The 19,401-nt window shown below is 41.2% G+C and overlaps 1 protein-coding gene across 3 annotated transcripts in view; it reads left to right on the top strand.

Moving 5' to 3' along the window:
* Positions 1-459: 459 nt before the first annotated feature.
* The window catches only part of MTFR1L (mitochondrial fission regulator 1 like), a 28,376-nt gene continuing 9,434 nt past the window's right edge, over positions 460-19,401 (top strand). For 2 of the 3 annotated variants that reach the window (XM_070949931.1, XM_070949933.1), the window contains exons 1-6: positions 460-515; positions 4,799-4,911; positions 9,078-9,177; positions 13,326-13,430; positions 15,987-16,096; positions 17,568-17,779. In XM_070949931.1, the coding sequence (XP_070806032.1) occupies positions 9,163-9,177; positions 13,326-13,430; positions 15,987-16,096; positions 17,568-17,779 (442 nt within the window). In that variant the 5' untranslated portion in view covers positions 460-515; positions 4,799-4,911; positions 9,078-9,162. The other variant, XM_070949932.1, reaches the window with a different exon arrangement.

The raw sequence follows: 19,401 nt of genomic DNA, 5'->3' as shown, positions 1-19,401 counted from the left end.
TAAATAAATAAAATAATATAAAATAATAAAATAAAATAAAATAATAAAATAATAAAATAAAATAAAAAAACAAAACAAAATAAATAAAATAAAACAAAATAAAACAAAACAAAACAAAACAACAAAACAAAACAAAACAAAACAAAACAAAACAAAACAAAACAATAAAATAAAATAAAATAAAATAAAATAAAATAAAATAAAATAAAATAAAATAAAATAAAATAAAATAAAATAAAATAATAAAAGCATGCCTTTTCAGGGTTTATCCTTCCAAGCAGGGCTGCCTCCGGGGTGCTTGCAAGCAACGGGCTCGCCTCGAGCATCCACGGCACGCGCCGGCCCCCCCCCCCCACCTCGGGGGATGCCTGGCTGCCTCCCGACGCTGTCGTCACCCAGGGGGCGGGGCCGGAGTGGGGGCGTCACGCGGCGACCTTCCCCGCGCATGCGCCAGGAGGAGAGCGGGGCGACGTTGAGAAGGTGTGGGGGGGGAGGAGTGGCGCGCGGTTGCTGAGGTAAAAGGCAAAACTCGGGATCGTCGGGAAGCGGCCTTCGCGGTTGGTGGTTGGGGGGGGGGGTCGTCGAGGGCGCTTTCCGCGTCCGGGTCGTCTTCGCTGGGTGGGGGTTGGGCTCCCCACGGCCTGACGGGACCGACCACCGCCTTCACGGGTCGGTGTGGAGCCAGAACCGTGTCGGGGGAAGGGAACGTGTGAAAGCGGGAGGGAGAGGGGGGAGGGGCGACTTGCGGGCAAAGTGGGGGGGGGAGGGGCACTAACTGGACCTCTCTTACTCCCCCTCTCTTACTTCATCAACCTCCTAGGCCCAACCTCTGCGACTGCTACGAAGTCGGAAAAAAGAGGGCTCCTGAGCTGGTGCAGAGTGCGCCTCCCTTGCTTCCCACCTCCCCAGTTTTGCAGAGACTTTCGGAGATGGTGGGGTGGGGGGAGGATGTCGGCTTCGCTCCCCAAATCCAAGCGATCCAAGCTGCATCCAAAGACCCGTCTTGGTGGGGATTGGGGGGGGGGAAGGTGGTGGGACTGCCACTCCCATCCTCCCCATCCATCCAGCGAGTGGGGATTGTAGTGTGTGTGGCCCCCTTAGTCCGAGAAGGCTTATCAATGAATTCCATGTAGCTGTGTGGAGGTTTTGCCACAAAATCTCCTTTGTTGTCATTATTTTTAAAATCATGTCGCTCATCTCTTTCCTCCCGGTCCTCTCCCGCCACTGAATAATAACAGTAACAAGAGTTGGAAGGGACCTTAGAGGTCATCTAGTCGTAACCCCCTTGCTTACGCAGGAGACCTACTTTAGATATCCCTGAAGGGCAGAGCTTCTAAATTGGAGAATCACGATTTAGCATCCTTTAAAAAAAAAAACAACCTAGGTAATCCTGGGGAAAACATTTTACTTTCTGGTTTTTATTGGTTAAATGTAACAAGTTGATTTTTCTCCCTGTGAGTGACTTGGTTTGCAGGATGGTGAAGTAAAATATATTCCCTGATTGACGCCATACCGAATGCATCCTGCTTCTTGACATTAAAAATCCTTATGTAGATGCTTTATAACTGCTACCTCAAGCTTTTCAACCATGTTACATTAGGTAGATTAGGTTTGAAAAGGTGTTTAGGGGTTGGTGCTCTAATAATAGGTTTGTCCTTAAAATGGTTTTTGGTTCTCTGATTCATTTTGCTGTTTCAAAGTAGCATATGAGACCAGAAAGAGGATCGTTTGATGAGGATGTCTAGAATGATATTTGTTAAAAAGTAGAAAATTGATATTAAGGTATTGGCTTTCTTAAGGACAAAATTGTTCATCTCTTTTTTGGACAGTTCTTATGTTTCCTATAGAGAGCAAGCTGCTGACTCCACAGTAAATTACTTGGAAGAGTTCAGTGTTTTCTTTTTCCAAGTAACTGTATTATGATGACAAAGTTTTTTCTCCCCCTTAAATGAAAATACTGGTGATTGCACCAGCTTTTTGCTTTTGTTTGCAGAACATTTAAACCTGAGAGAATTGGCTTTTTTTCTGGAAAATACCTTCACTGAAAAAGTCTGAATGTCCCCAGACAGTGATGCTTGAAACTTCAATAGGGACAGTTATTCAAGAATTGGTTCTAGTATTGTATCCTAACTTTAGTCTGCTCATTCACGGGCTCTGGAGTAGGGGTGTGTTAAGGCCTCGCATCTCCAAAGTGCTGCACTGGTCATACATTCAATGTGGTAGCTTAGATTTTCAAAGCGTATCAGCTTTTTTCTTGGTTTCGTTTGCAAATTTGTAATAAGTAGATGTGTGCATGTTAGATTTTTTGTTGTTGTTAGTTGCAAAGTCGTGTCCAACCCATCGTGACCCCATGGACAACATTCCTGTCCTCTACCATCCTCTGGAGTCCATTTAAGCTCATGCATGTTAAGATTATATTATGGTTATATGTTTGTTTTAAATTGTAAATGCCTCACACTGTGTTTTTATGACTATAGCCAGCTAACAACAAATAGGTTGATTCAGTATTGTAAACAGGTGAAGTGTTTTATGTGAACACATCTAGTGGATATTCTTGAGTGAATGGGAGGAAAGAAACATAAACTTTGCTATTTCCTACTATATCCTTTGTCAGCCCACTCCCCAACTGATGCCCCAAGAATTTTTGGATGTTAATTTCAGCCAAGCAAGTATGCAAGGCATCTGACATAAGATAACTAATCTATCTGGAGGTTATTTGTTATTGATTTTGTTGGAATACAGTCTTTCCAAGTCTGGAGTGTAATATAAAATGAAGTACAGTGAATGCCATAATTCCATATGGTGGTTAGAATTGATCCTCAGAGTTCCACCCCCAGTTACATGATTGAAATGTGTGTGTTTGGCAACTGGCTCCCATTGAAGACCAGTTGCAGCACCCCACAATCACATCATAATTTGTGAACTTTCCTACTAGCTTCCCCAGAAAGTCACTGGGGAAACCAGCAGGGAAGTTCACAAATTGCTAGTGCAAGTTTCCCTCATCTGCATATCCTACCCTAACCACTCAGCACTTGCATTAGGCAGTGCACCCTCCCCAAGCCTTGCCAGGTTTACCCCACCACTCATGCGTCCTCCATGCTTCCCATGTATCCTTCCTGAAGCTTGCTGTGCTTCCCTTGCTAGCCTGGGATTCTTTCCCTTATATGAAATAAAAGTAGAGATTTTTTTTAGTACAATTAAGTTCTATAATCTGAATTCTACCACTAATTATGGTCTGTAGGAGGAGAACAACATTAGACGTACAACATAATGCCACCTCCACCCAATCAAAGCGTTTGGGCCTATTTACAGTGGTGGAACTAATTACTTCATTAAGTGTCTTCCTTTTTTTTCTTAGCAATGCATTTGTTAATAATGCATTTTGCCCATTTCTGCTCCAGATAATGTGGTTTGCATTAAGCATCATAAATTTCATGTGTGGGTTTTGAAAAATATTTTTTCCCTTTATTTTTAAGGATGCTGATACAGTATTGTTGGATCAGTATTGATTTCTGTAAAAAGTGATATTGTCCATTCCATGCTTGGCCTTATATTATCAGGGCAAGCTGGGCAAAACAAATGCCTTATTTTTTTCCCCAACTAAATCAGCTGCTGAGTTATTTTGAGCATTAGCTTTTAATTTCTGGTGTGTATTGTTACTGCTGATCTCTCTTTGATTTTCCTCTTCCTCCAAGCTGGGCAAAACCAACACCAAACAGCTCCACCTTCAGCATATCTACATTCTGCATGACATGTGAACTGAGGATGTTTAAACACTATAACTCTATATGTCTCTGTCTAAATGACTTGTCAAGAAACTTTTGCTATTGAGAATAGTTATTCTGGGGTGCTGACGGTGATACCAGGAATGGCACATGTCAAATTCTTGACCCTAATTTTGTGTAGATTGGAGAGTTAACTCTCTCTAGTAGGACATATCAGATAATAACTTTTTTTGGTAAAGTTTGCCATGATTAACTTCTTCTTGTGCCATATCTGTCATCGGACGTTGGCGATCATGTTGGCAATCTTATTTTTGTCAACAGCTGTATGAAAAAATGCTGCTGAGTTTTGTCCAAATTAGTCCCTTAGATTTTGAAGCCATGATGTTCTTCTTCTGCCTGGACCTCGTTTGCCTTCAATCTTTCCCTGGAGGATTAAATTGAAGGATGCCATATTTTTCTGGGTGTTGTATCACATGTCCAAAATATTCTAACTTTCGCTTTTTAATGGCTTTGATGATTTCCCTTGGCTTTCCCAGGCGGTTTATCACTACCTCATTTGTGATTTTGTTAACCCATTTTATACGTAACAGTCATCTGTAAATCCACATTTCCTTTGTCTTATTTTGCTTTTTCCCCTTGTAAACTTCTATAACATTCCTAACACTTGATATCTGGTTGTTGTTTTTTTCATTCTTATGAGTCAAATCAGGGACTGACTGTGTTTTCAAAGCCAGACTAAGTATTTATTTATTTATTTATTTATTTATTTATTTATTTATTTATTTATTTATTTATTTATTTATTAATCAAATAAATAAAGTAGTGTACATGACTAGTGAAACTTGGTCAATCTAAAAGCCCATGTCACAAATTTGGGGGTTATCTGTCTTACCTGAAACCCGGTTTTAGGAACCAGATAATTACATCATAAAATCAGGTGGCTAAGGAGCGAAATGAAAGTATAACTTGTTTTTATAGAACAGAGTCAACACTTATGCATTTTAGTTCCTGCAGACATCATTTGTTCATTTTCATATTCTGTAAATAATGTGGTTTATGTTATTATTCAACAGAACAATCATTATTGGAATAATCACCGATCTGTTCTGTGATACCTTTGGTGAATGGGATGTCACTCCACAGATCTTCCATTATGAGGAAAAGCTGAGCTCCTTCAGATTATTCGGTGAGTTCCATATTTAGGAGGGCGGGGGGAGAAGGTGATTTATTGCTGTCATTAACTAGCATAACAGAGTGCCTGGATATATGTCATATTTTTAGAAGCCCCCAATACCTTGTGGGGTGGGGAGGGGAAACCTTTAATTTTTGGGGACAAAGAATGGCCTAGTTGAGGAATGGATTTGTAATTGTCCTCATCCTTGGAAGAAATCCATTAGCCTGTCTGGGGGTTTCTGGGAGTTGAAGTCCACCCAACTTCCAATTGCTAAGATTAAGAAATGCTGATCTAGACCTAAACAACTGAGAGGTGCTCACCAGGATTGGTGGTTTTTGTCAACATGATGAAAGCATTATACTGCAAGCATAGTGCTTTCACAGAGACAGGCAATGTCACACCACAGAAGGGACAGAATGTAAAGGCATTATGCCATTTGTTCACTGGGTCCCCGTCTCTGATAAAGGCCTCTGGGTTGAAACAATGAAGTTGCATCAGATTTTGCCCTGTTGCTATTCTTTTGAGAATGCTGATAGTTGTGTTACTAGTTGCATTTCATCCCATGCTTAGTGGTTGGATTTCAGTGAGAAGAAAATGAAATCTTCAGAACCAGAAAAACAATTTCAGACATGGCCACATGGACCTAAGCTGCACCTTTATAGCAAGGATGTTCAGATGCCTTGTGTTCATAACTTGAAGTAATCTATGTTTTGCAAACTTTTAATTTTTATTTATTTATTTAATTTTATTAGTTTGTCAAACATGTACAAATAGCAGGTATGAATATGAACATGGACATGAACATAGGAAATGAGTACAAATAAATGGGGACAGTAGAACAGGGACGGTAGGCACGCTGGTGAGCTTATGCACGCTCCCTTTACGGACCTCTTAGGAATGGGGTGAGGTCCACAATAGACAGTTTAAGGTTGAAGCTGTGAGGGTTTGAGGATGTAACAATGGAGTTGGGTAGAGCATTCCAGGCATTGACCACTCTGTTGCTGGGGTCGTATTTTCTGCAATCGAGTTTGGAGCAGTTTACCTTGAGTTTGTATCAGTTGTTTGCCCATGTATTATTGAAGTTGAAGCTGAAGAAGTCGTTGACAGGTAAGACATTGTAGCAGACAATTTTGTGTACTATACTTAGATCAGACCGCAGGCGACGCAGTTCCAGATTGTCCACGCCCAAAATTTCAAGCCTGGTGGCATAAGGGATTCTATTGTGAGTAGAGGAGTGGAGTATTCTTCTTGTGAAATACCTCTGGACCCGCTCAATCGTGTTAATGTCTGATATACAATGTGGATTCCAGGCAGATGAGTTGAATTCAAGAATTGGTCTGGCAAATGTTTTGTATGCCCTAGTTAGTAATACAATGTTACCGGAGAAGAAGCTTTGCAAAATTAGGTTAACAACTCTTAATGCCTTTTTGGCAATGCTGTTACAGTGAGCTGTGGGGCTTAGATCATTTGAGATGAGTACTCCTAGGTCCTTGACAGAATGAGGGTTGTCTACGAGGTCGTTTCCGCCCAACTTGTATTTGGTGTTCTGATTTTTATTGCCAATGTGTAGGACAGAGCATTTGTTAGTTGAGATTTGGAGTTGCCAAATGCGCGACCATTCTGACACATGGTCAAGGTCACTCTATAGGGCAGCAGCATTGTCAGTGGTGTTAAATAATTTTACGTCATCAGCGAAGAGGACGCAGCTGCTTTTAATATGATCGCATAGGTGGATGATGTAAAGCAGAAAAGATGTGGGTAGTAGAACGCTGCCTTGGGGGACACCACTGTTAATTGGTGCCGGATTTGATAGGGCCCTTCCTATTTTGACTACTTGTTGCCTGTTTGACAGGAATGCAACTATCCATTTGTGCAGGGATCCAGAAATGCCGTAAGAACTTAGTTTTAACAGTAATAGTTTGTCGTGCACCACTGAATCAAAGGCTTTGCAGAAGTCTATGTAAATTGCGTCTATTGCTTTACCCTGGTCAAGATGTGTGGTCCAAATGTTTCTGCAGTGTAGGAGTTGCAGATTACAGGACAATTTTTTCCTGAAACCAAACTGCTTGTTAGAAAGCAGGTAGTTTGTCTCTAAGTGGAGGGTGATGTTTGGTTTATAATTGATTCCATGATTTTACAGGTGACGCAACACAATGAGATTGGTCTGTAATTTTCTACTAGACTAGGGACTCCCTTTTTAAAGATAGGTATAACTGTAGCTAATGACCTTAGGCCGCGCAAGGAGCTGGTTCTGAAAGATACTTCATAGATTGTGCATAGAGGCTCAGCTATGGCTGCGGCAAGCTTTTTTAAGAAGTAGGCACATAATCCATCGGGGCCAAGAGATAGAGATGGCTTTAGGTTACGTAGTGCCATTTCAACGTTATCTACTGTAAAATCGGTATGTAGTAAATCGTTACAATTAGTTATGGTACGATTAGGAAATATGGGGCAGCCGCCATTGCTGTTGACAAAGACTGAACTGAAGAACGTATTGAAGAGGTTGGCCTAACAGCTTCATTGTTACATTCTTCCCCGTTAGACCCTTTTAAGGGTGGGATAGTTTTCGAGTTTGGCATTTATGAAATTATAGAAGGCTCGGGTAGATTTCGAGTGTAACAGCTCTTCCTCCTGCTTGATGATTGGTCTGATTTGATGGTGATTGGTATATTCTGCCTTTATCAGGCAGCATAAGGCTTTATAGCGGTTTTTAAAGTTATCTACATAGCCAGTTTTGTTTTCTCGCCAAAGAGATTTTTTTTCTTGGATTGTAGCTTTCTTATTGTTATGGATAATTTGGTTTTTTTGGCCTTAGGGATTATTATTGGTATGTATAGGTTAATGACTCTATTGACTTTGATCAAAAAAGTGTTATAATAATCTTCTGCAGTATTACAACCTGTGAACAGAAAGTGCCAATCGAGATGTGAGGTCAGCAGCTATGAGATCATAGTTGGCTTTTTTAAAGTTATAATTTGGAGTCCCATCATTATGGCCCTCTTTGCAAGGACATAAATTGAGGCAAAAATCAATCATGCTGTGGTCACTGTTGGAAAAAGGTTCTTTAACTTGTAGGCCATAAATTGAGTTTAGACTATTGCAGAAGATGAGATCTAAGCAGTTGTTGAGCCTAGTGTTGTTTGTTACCAACTGTTCCAGCTTCAGAGTTGTAACAGAATTGTACAGGGTTGCATGTATAGGTTCAGATGTACATTTGTTTAGGGTCCAATTAATAAGAGGCAAATTGAGGTCACCAAGAAAGATAAAGATAATTCTCTCATGAGGGACATTTTCCAGATGATAGCAAAGAAATGCATGCTGAAACTAAGATGAAGGTTTCCTTAGATCCAGGGGTCTGCAACCTTAAACACTCAAAGAGCCATTTGGACCTGTTTCCCACAGAAAAGAAAACACTGGGAGCCACAAAACCCTTCCCGTGCCTGACTATTCCTTGAGCGGCCACAAAACTAGCATATTTAGTTGAATTAAACATTCTGTTTTCTTCTGAAACTTTTCTTTTCTTGGATTTATCCATGGTTGGCCTACCGGGGGTTGAAAAGCTTATAAATCGAGTGCTGGCGGGTGTCGCACATTGGCGGTTGTGACGCATATTTTGAGTGACAGGGAGCCGCAGCAGAGGAGTGAAAGAGCCACATGCGGCTCCAGAGCCGTAGATTGCTGACCTCTGACTTAGATTGTAGCATTTTTTTATCACAAAGTAAAGAAATATTAATTGTAATGATGAGAGAATATTCTCTTTCACTTCAATCAGTATGTAATAATGACAGCATGTTTTCTCCAGTCAAAGATGACAGGTAAAAGTGGCAAAAGGCCTGGAGAAACTTCTAATCCAAACCCTACATTTTGTGTCTTTTATTTCAGCAATAAAATAGCTTCCCTTCCCTTGTCAACCAAAGGACTTGTCTTACTACTTGAATAGTTGTGTAATTGAATAGTGAAGCAAATTATCAAGAGAATTTGTAATTGAGAGGATACGTAAGTGTCTATGAGGAATATCTTTTTTAGAGTACAAGAAACTGTCATTTCTGTTTGGCAGACTATCAGCTGTTCCAACAGCATCATTAAAGGCCTCTCAAGGCCTTGCTTACCTTCTATAAATTACATGAAACTGTGAAATCTGCATTCATCTGTGTTTGTAACAAGTCAATTTTCTTCAGGGATGAAATACTGTGCAGCTTATATATAAATCCTGGGGCTTCAGTTTTTTCCTGTGACTTACCTATACTTCTTGTATGGACAGACATGGAAGCTGAATCAGTAAGTACCTGATTATTTTTATTGCTTATTTTATTTATACTGTTGGAAATGTATAAGACCACCTACTTCTATGACAACTGTGGGTGGTAAAAAGTAAAAACAAATACAATAACATTAAAATGAAAAGAACATCTAAACACTGTAAAACAAGCAACCCTTACAAGACAAATTAGCCTGTTCTTCCAGGTATATTGCTTTAGAGAATGTCGTCCCCTAGTGGGTGAAATTTAATCGCCAAATTGTTATTTTGAAAATTAAAGATACATGGAACCTCATTTTGATGTTCAGTGCATGATTGGCATGATGAAGCTGAGGCTTGAAGCTTCAAGCTTGCCATAGTTTTCAGGAACTAGGCAAAAATATATAGCTACAAGTAAAACAGAGCCAAAAGTTGTACAATCTGGCATTTAGTCTGAATAGATTATACTGCGTCCCCCATTGTCAAGGCATAACTTGATTTGATTTGATTGATTGATCGATTGATTGATTGATTGATCGCATGCTGTCAGGTCAGTATAAACTCATAGTGACTACCTCAGTACATTTTCTCCAGGACAAACTGCCCCTATACTGACCCTTTAGGTCAGGGGTGTCAAACTGGCGGCCCATGGACCAGATGCGTCACATGCAGGCCACGCCCACTCCAGTTCCGCAAATGGGGGAAAACTTCACGAAACATCACGTGACGACAACGTGATACAGCGAGTTTGACACCTGTGTTTTAGGTCTTCCGGTGGCGAATCCATCACTATGGCAATTGAATTCATCCATTTTGCTGTTGGTCCTTCTCCTCTTTTCTTCCATCTTTCCCAGCATCATAAACTTCTCCAGAGAGCCAGGTCTTCACATTATGCCTCCAAAGTATAATCTCACTTGGACATTATTGTCTCAAGTGAGAACTCTTGAGATCATTTTATTTGATGATCTATTTGCTCTGTGCACCTGTTTAATCATAGTGCCATCAATATGCCAGAGCTGGAGAGTTTTGAGCAACATTCACAGGTGAAAGTCTTCTTAGGAAGCTCTCTTGAAGCCTCTCCACCCACCCAAATTTTATTTTGAGTACATCTACCTCCTGTTATCTGGGCTAACTGCTCTCATGCCTTGCATGTTTTAGATTCTGTTCCAAATTGTTCTTTATTCCAGGAATTCTCACTTCTTTAAGGCAATTGGGTAACTGCAGCTAATTTGTAAAAAACAAATTAGACTCATTTAGGTGGTATCTGTCAATCTGGTATCTGATTACGCTGGCCAAGGTGGGAGCCAGTTTGGAACTGAGACAACATGCTCTGCTCACCAGTCTTCAAATGATTGGACTTCTCCGCTCTTCCCCTTTATGATCAGGGCAAGCCCAAAGGTCCTTGATCCCAGACAGCTGCCTAATGGCTTGAGCCTTTTCTGAACCTGTTGAGATTTAATACCTTGTCTTCAGTGTTGCTAGACAGGAGACCAGGCATCCCAAGTCAAAACCAGAGTCACCTTGAGGTAGCCACCTGTGTTGTTGTCCTGTCCTTTTCACACAGGCTGGCATTCAAGACCTAATCAGCCCGCTGCTGCTAAATTGTTCTTGCAGGTCAGTCAAGGAAATGTGTTGTTTCTTCCAGCTGAAATCTCTGGAAACATAACTAAATTCTGTGCTGTTGCCATTGCCATTTGGAGAAAAAATGTTCAGCCCCCTACCCCCACCCCAAGTTCCATCCAGTTCAGTTTGTTTATTGCTTTGACCATGGATGATGGGAAAAAAACTTCCCCAATACACAGGCCCACACTGAGACTTTTGGCCGATTTCGCTTTTATCTCTGTCTCTATATCTTTCAGTGTTTTATGTTTTATAATGTACATACATATGCTCATTTGGGAAGCTTATTTCTTTTTATTATGCTGGTTTATGACCATAATAAATGTTAATTATCATCGTCCTCAAGTGAGACTTCCAAAGCACGACTGTCCCATTATAATCATTATGTCGGAGTTCCATGGAATACATCCCATTCAATAAGAACTCTGAGGCAGGCAGATTCCTCAAAGAACATTTTATTGGGACATATCAAATTGGCATATTCCTGATGAAAAACCGGCTCTAGGTTCCCGCCAGCTTTACGCTCAATTAAAAGTAAAACTTTGTCTCACACACACACACACACACACACACACACACACACCAGTTTACTGTGTGCGCACACGCGTGGTGCATGCCAGATGTGCACTATGCGCGCATGCACACCGCAGGCACTACCATGCAGCACTGAAAAAGCAGGCTTAAGGTAAGTAGAACAGCGGGGGGAAGGGGGATAGCTGTGCCGCACGATTTAGATTCGCTACAAAGCAGCAAAGAAATAGCGGTTTGAGCAAACCGGTAGCATTTTTTTTACTACCGAACCGATAGCATTTCACCCCTGGATTGTACCCTTGTACAGGATCCCCAATGGCAGACCCAGGCTCAGCATTGAAAAAGGTTGCCAATCTGCCTGTCAGCTTTGGAAGCCATATTAGGCCGGAAGCTTCCATGCTGCCACCTTCTCCTGTGTGGGAAGTAGGAGGGGGGATTTAGTAGAGGGGTTGTCTGTAGACATAATAGCATTCTTCCTGTTTGTCAAGGTCAGGCTGATCCTGCCTCTGGAGAAGGAGTGGTGGGAGTGCTGTCTCAAGATGGGACGGATGGTGATTAGAGCATGTGATCGATTTAGGAGTGAGGGGATGGTTTGGGGGGTTTTGATTTACTGAGGGAAAACCCGGACCTCTCAGATTCAGGTTTTCCCAGTTGTGCCAGTTTACCTATTCTAGTAAATAGAACTTTGAAATGCTTGCTTCAGAGTTTTTACTTGGAGTTGGGGTTTTTTTCTGGAACGCTGACACTGCCAGTTACAGAAACTATTAATCTTTCTAGAATAGAGGCAGAGTTCACTTGCCATATTAATAATTTTTCACATATTATGACACAGTATCGTATGGTATAATTTGTTTTGACAATACTTGTGTTTTTCTCCCTTATCTTGGCAATTTATATCCTAGCAAAGCATTAGGATAGAGAAGTATCACTTGTTCCTTTTGCAATTCAAGGTCAGTTTATAGAATTGTGGGGAGGCCTTCCAATTCCCACATTGTCTTTATTCCACCATTAAATTATTCTGTTTGCTGTATATAATCTACATACTAAAATTTCTGAAAATGAAATTTGATGTCCCACTTTTAAAGAAAAGCTCTGCAGCCTTTAGTGACTAATAAACTGCCTGCAGAATAACTTTTTAAAATTACCAGACACAAAACGATTGGTAGCTAAGCCGTCCCCCGCCCCCCCCCCCCCCCCATACACTGGCTGTATTTATAAAGTTGTTTTCAAATTCCTTAGTACAGAATAAAGAAAAATTCCCTTTAAACAGGAGACCAGCAGTTAAAGTTAATACTATGGATCAAAATACGTTGTATGATGTTTCTTGATGATAGTAATTAAATTGTATTAAGGCCGCTGTCTTTAAAACATTTTAATTTTGAATTTATTTATTTATTTATTTATTTATTATTTCGATTTCTATACCGCCCTACTCCCGAACGACTCAGGGCAGTGCACAGCCAGACAATAAAAACACATCCATACAGAATTTAAAAGTTTAAAAGGAATTGTTTCCTTCGTATTTTTCTGATTCAAATAATTCACTTTGTGTTTGTAAAACTAGCTGAACTAAAAAGCAGGTGACCAAGTCATCACCTGGTTTGCTGTGTTAAACCTTCACTTGATTTGATAAATGACAATTGAACTAATCAGAATTCTGGTGGCTTGCTGGTGACCTGCATACAAAAAGAGTCTTCACAGCATTGTTGTGACTAGGATAAATTACAATGGCAAGACAGATTTAGGATGCAAATTTTGTCCATTGACCAGTAGTATCCCAACACATTAACATACAAGCAACAGGAAAGATTCTGCGAGATGTTTGAGCAAACGAGCAGTGAAATGAGTCACTCAAGTTCCACTGAGGGATTTATCTAAAGTTTTGGTTACTTCTCCCATTGTTTTGTGAGTAAAGTTAACTGCAAGTGCCCAGTATATTTAATCTCTTGCATGAAACTGGGAAGACAGGTTTTATTTTTTACAACTACCCCTTATCTACTGATCGAATAATTTCATTTAATATTGTATTGGTCCTCAGACAATACCAATTTGGCAGAACAAACCCTATGGTTCATCTCGCAGTTTTGTGAGAAGAATTGGAACAAGCCTTCCTTTAAAACCATGTCCCAGAGCTTCCTTCCAGGTAAAGTTGTGTATTTGTAATTGTGTATCAATCATCCAAGTCATGGTTGTTCTAAAGGTGTTTTTCTTTTTTCTTTCAAAAAGGCTACTGGACTTTCTTGGTGTTTTCTTTGAAAATGTTTTGCTTCTCATCCAAAAAATGTTTTCAAGGAAAACACCAAGAAAGTCTAGTTGCCTTTTTTTTGGGGGGGGGGGGGGAATCCTTTGGGATAGTTAAAACAAATGTTTTTAATTGATAAAAGGCTGTTTAATATTTACTAATATATTTGCAACTTTTTGGGAAGTCCTAACCAGGGTGGATTTGATTTAAATCGAGTTGATTTAAATCACAATTTAAATCACTAGTAAAAAGGCTTGATTTAAATCAACTCGATTTAAATCGTAATTGTTAAAGAGCAACTGTCATCTCTGCTACTCCTTTGACCCACTGTTGACTCACCGATAGTCCCAGCGTTGCAGAATATACAGCCTCATGCTACATAACTAAGCTCCGTTTCATGCTGAATAAACTAAATTATTTATGTATCTTAAATAGAAAACTATCTTACGATAGATTTTTACCCCAAAAGTTTTTTATTAAAATAAATTCGATAAAAATCAAAAAAATCCGATTTAAATTAAAAAAAATCTGATTTTTTTGATTTTTTTTTTTTAAAATCATTGATTTTTATCCACCCTGGTCCTAACGCTGTTTATCATATAGCTTTCAGATTCTATAGAAAGCCTTTAGAAGAAATGTGGCTACCTGCTAAAAAACACTTTGACTATAGAACAATGTTTGATATTTGATGTAACCATATTTGCTCAAGGTAATTCACAACCTAGTCTTACATGCATTCTGGAGAACGTGGTCCCTGATTAATACAAGTAGGATTGTAATGCTCTTAATACTGTAATAATAGGATACTGTCTTCAGTATCAAGTGTATTAAGTAATAATAAACATCAGATAGAAAATCTTAGAGTTATCTTGATCATGGAATGTAAATTATACAAAAACCAGAAGGCACCCCACCCATCCCAGCATAATGATCATTAGTAATCGTAACCAAGGCTTTAATATTGTTGTATATTTTCTAGGTGAAAACCTGCTATCTGTCACACTTTAGATAGCATCAATTGACCTTCCAAATTAAAGGCAGTTTTTAAACCTGGAATCTTCTAAAATTTCAGTACTCTCATATTTCATGAGATCACAGGATTGAGAAAGCAGAGATTGTGTGAGATTTAACAATCTGAATAGAGGTCATGTGATCATTTCATGGGAGTAGGGGACAGTGCCTTAAAAGGTTGCCAGCCTGTGCTTGTGAGGACATGTATATTTGTAGAACATCCCTTGTTATCATTCTGTTGTGGTTCCAGGATTCATTTATGTACACAATACTTGCCTAAGAGTTGCTTCTCCAGCTGGAATGAAGCTTTCAGAAAAATAATTGTCTGAACCTCTTTCTCATCATTTGCATTGCTGTAGGCTTCAGTGGCAATGGGTCACCATGGGGTGGCTTTTCTAGCTTCTTGCAAAGCACACATACTGGGAAGTTTTTATGTGTAATGCACAAACGCCTCATGCGTAGATTGAATGCTTTGGGCTCAAGTCTACGGATTCCATGATCGTTTCCAATCTCAAAAGAACTGAGCGCATCTTTTCAGCATGTTTTTGCAAAGCAGCTGCTTTCTCTAAATGACCTTCATTTACTCGCCCTCCTACAGAAATTGCCCACTTGTGATTTTCTCTAAGAGCAAAGTCGCTGTAGCATCCTGCTGACAGAAACAGTTGAAACAGGAGAGCTAGTGTGTTCTCCGGGGAAATTTGGGAGTTTGGTAAAAGAACAAGGAATTTATTATATTCGCAAAGACAAATAAAGCCAACAAAGCAAGCCACCCACTTCCCCGCTCCTCAAGAGTCAGTCAAAATATGGGCATTCTCAATCAACATTCGCCAAGATTTGTGATTACCTAGAAAAAGCAGGCAATGAGTGACATTTGAGCTGCTTCAACCTCTATCACCTTATTACCTGGGTGTGCCTTCTACAGATGTTTTCAGCTACAACTGCTATAAGGTAGCCAGCATGGCCAGTGTCGGGGATTACAAGATCCCCTTGCTCAGGGGTCCCCAACCCCCGGTCCGTGGACTGGCACTGGGTTGCAGCATACCGGTCCGAACAAATAAGTGAAGCCCCATCCATGGGATGCAGGCAGCATGTAAAACCACAACACCTCCGGTCCATGGAAAAACCTCTCAGCACAGAACTGGTCCCTGATGCCCAAAACTTTGGGGGCCGCTGCCCTAGCTTACAATAGCTACGAAAGGCATGACCATCTGGAATCCAGAACGAGAGTGCCTGATAGAGGGATGAGGATGTGCTTGTTTCAGATTACGCTGCTTTTCTAGATTCACCAGATGTTGGTTTTCGGTACCCTTCTTTAATTGGGCAGATGTAATTTCTAGAATTCTAATCCAACCTGGACCCCAAGGTGAAGCAGGAATTATTCATTAAACAATGCTTAAAATGTGGTGCTGAGTTTAGCTAATGAGGTTGGTGTCTTCTCTCTTCTAGCCACTACCAGACATTGCTGATTTCTATTTCAATGACACCCCCCCTGTTCCCACTCTGGCAGATGTTGCCTGGATTGCCTCCGATGATGAAGAAACCTATGCCAGAGTCAGGTAGGTAGGGTTCCTTCTCCTTTTTCAACTCTCTTGACTTCTAAAGTAGAACATCCCCAGCGCAGGAATCGTACCCCAGAGAATTAAGATGGGGTCGGTTTAGGTTTCTTCCTAATGTCGTCAACTTGTTCTAGACTTAAATTGTGTTTTTATCGTCGTTGGATAGCTTCTCCAAAGCCATCTTTGTGGTCTCCTAATTAGTCAAGCGAGGATCAGAGATGACTGTGTCCTTTCATAGAATTCATCAGGACTGTTCAGGGATCCACATTTTGAGGTTAAGTGTTGGTTCTGAGTGACTGGCTGGCTGCATATGAATGAACCGTTGGGAAAATCTTCAGCAAATGTATGTTTTTCCAGAATCACCCAGCAGCTGCAGAAGCCAGGAAAAGACATTGCTTTAAGGCAGGGGTCTCCAACCTTGGCAACTTTAAGACTTGTGGACTTGAGGAACTCTGAGAGTTGAAGTCCACAAGTCTTAAAGTTGCCAAGGTTGGAGACCCTTGCTTTAAGGCCATGATGGCGAACCTATGACACGTGTGCCACAGGCAGCATGCAGGGCCATATTAGTGGGCACGTGAACATTGCCCTAGCTCAGCTCGAGCACGCATGCGTGCGCCGGCCAGCTGATCTTCGGGCTTTCCGGACCCACTGGAAGTCAGGAAACAGGTCGTTTCTGGCCTCCAGAGGGCCTTGGGGTGGGGAGGCCCATTTATCGCTCTCCCCAGGCTCCACGAAAGCCTCTGGAGCCTGGGATGGGCGAAAAACAGGCCTACCGGGCCATTGTGTGCCAAAAGTGGGGGGAGCGTGTGGGGTCACGCGCGTGTGCGGGGTGCATTGAATTATGGGTGTGAACACGCGCACACGTGATACCCCCCCCCCATACTCCCCACGCTTTTGGCATGCGATGGCAAAAAAATTAGCCATCACTGCTTTAAGGCATTCCCAGCAGGTGCTTTGGGTGTCTCTCAAAGCAGCGATGGCAAACATTTAGGGCTTGGCATATCAAATGCCCCCAAGGCCCAGCGCTCCGTGAGATCTGCCACATACCGCCTACCTTCAGGCAGTGTCCTCTTTCTCTTGACAGGCCTTCGTTCTCAAAGCAGCTTTGGAGAAAGCTCTTCAGTAGCCCCCGCAACCTCTGAAAACTGTGCAAAAGCATGGCCTGTACTCACGCCACTTCCAAAGAGTCCAGAGGCTATACAAGAGCACACCTTCTTTTCATGTAGTCTCTGCAGCTTCATACAAGAACAGGGTGTGCTTTCAAGAATAGTTGTTGGGAGTTATTTAATGTTGTTGTGTCACCCGTCTCATGGTGTGTCACCTTTGATAAGTGTGTCATAGGTTTGTCATCACTGATTTAGAGTCTCTGTGAAGCAAAGGGCCTTTGCATTGCACAGCCCTTCAATTCAGGATAGCTGTTCCTTGTTGATCAGGGTCAGTTTCACTGAAATATTGGGTTTTTGACTTCCAGGACAGACACACGTCCACTCAAGCACAGATGGAAACCCACTCCATTCTTCGTTATTCAGCGGAATGCTTCGGTCCCAAATCTGAGGAAGCAAGAAGAAAAATTGTTGGCGCTGAGGAAACCGTGTTTACCTGCCTTGAGTCGAACCACAGAACTCCAGGAAGAATTGAGTCACCTGCGGAGTCAAATCGCTAAAATTGTTTCTGGAGATTCAGGTAAATGCCCAGCATCTCATTATTGGAAGCATCATACTAAGAAATAAAACCGAGCCAAAATATCAACACTGTACAGATAGTCCTTGATTTACAACCATTCACTTGGTGACTTTGAAGTTGCAACAAAAAGGGGCTTCTGTCCAGTCCAGTGGTGAAATGTAAAATTTGGTACTACCGGTTCTGTGGGAGTGGCTTGGTGGGGGGTAATGTGACTAGGTGGGCGTGGCCAACTTTTTTTTTTTTTTTTTTAACTTTTAAAAGCATTTTTTCTACAACCTCTTCGGCCGAAAAATGCTTTTAAAAGGCTCTGACGATCCTAGCTGAGTTGCCCAATCGTCAGAGGCTTTTGTTTTCTTTTAAAAGCATTTTGCTTTTAACTCAGGCAACTCAGCTGGGATTGTCAGAGCCTTTTAAAAGCAATTTTTTTACAACCTCTTCTGCCAAAGAGGTTGTAGAAAAAATGGTTTCAAAAGTAAAAAAAAAAAAAAAAAAAAACCCTGATGATCGCGTGACTCAGCTGGGCATGCGGGGGGGGAGGGATTTTTGCTACCAGTTCTCCGAAACACCCGCCGCCAGACCGGGTGATCCGGTCCAAACCGCGAGCATTTCACCCCTGGTCCTTGCACTTATGAGCATTGCAGCATCAGCCAGGGTGACGTTATCAAACTTCAGGCCATTGGCAACCTGCATGTTATTTATAACAGATGCAACATCTGGGGGTCAGGTGTTTAGCATCTGCGATGTTTCTGTGTTCAACAAGAAACATCTTTTGCCTCTACATCCTCTTGTAACTTAAGAGCCAATTTACTGCCTGCCACTAATTTATAGGTTGAACTCCGTGGGATCAACCGTTCATAATTTACAAACTATCGTGGTGTATTTAAAAGTTTACGCTCTTTGACAGTCTCTCTCCTCTTTGGAGAGTCTGTGGTCTGGGCCTGGAATAATTATAGCAGCCTTGTTATTTAAACACTTATCTGATGGCTGCTGGTGATGAGAGGCCCCATGCAGGCACGTGAGTGGGTTGGCAGAGCTGAAATGATGCCGTGTTCCTCTCTAGCTAGTCTGTTTAGTGTCTATGTCAACTTAGCTGCCTCTGAGGCCAACATCCATACCAAAACTATTAAACCCTGTTAACTAATCGTGTTACCGCCCTCTTAAAGTGGAATTTAACTTGTTTATCTACGGCAGAAAAGGTGGAAGAATGGGAAACTAGTGTTTAATGCAGCTGTAATGCAGTTACTACAAATAGCCTCTCGTGGTTAAAGCAAAAGAGTCTGTGGAACCTTCTGAAAAGAACACAGAGAATGTTGCTCCTACTCCTTTGATGCCCGTTTGAGAATTTGCTCCTGTAGCCCGTGTGGCCTCCAAAATGTTGCCCTTCTAGGCTGAAAGGCGATTTTTCTGCTTTCTTTTTTTTTTTTTTTTCATTCTTGTTTTAGAGGCTGTTAAAACAACCTATGAGAAGAAGCATGCAAAGCAGGCAGTCTTAGTTCTTCCTGGAAAAAAAATATTCTTTGGGTGGTGTTTTGTATGTCTGCCTATCTGGCACTGATAACTGGATTCTTCTGCTGACTATGAGAGTGGAACTGTAGATTCTGGATTATTGTTTCTCAGCCTCA

Source organism: Pituophis catenifer, unplaced genomic scaffold, assembly GCF_029215685.1.
Source record: "Pituophis catenifer annectens isolate HBS135680 unplaced genomic scaffold, rPitCat1.0.hap2 SCAF_9, whole genome shotgun sequence".
Lineage (NCBI taxonomy): Eukaryota > Metazoa > Chordata > Lepidosauria > Squamata > Colubridae > Pituophis > Pituophis catenifer.
Note: the sequence above shows the minus strand (reverse complement) of the source record. Positions and strands in the feature narration are given on the sequence as shown.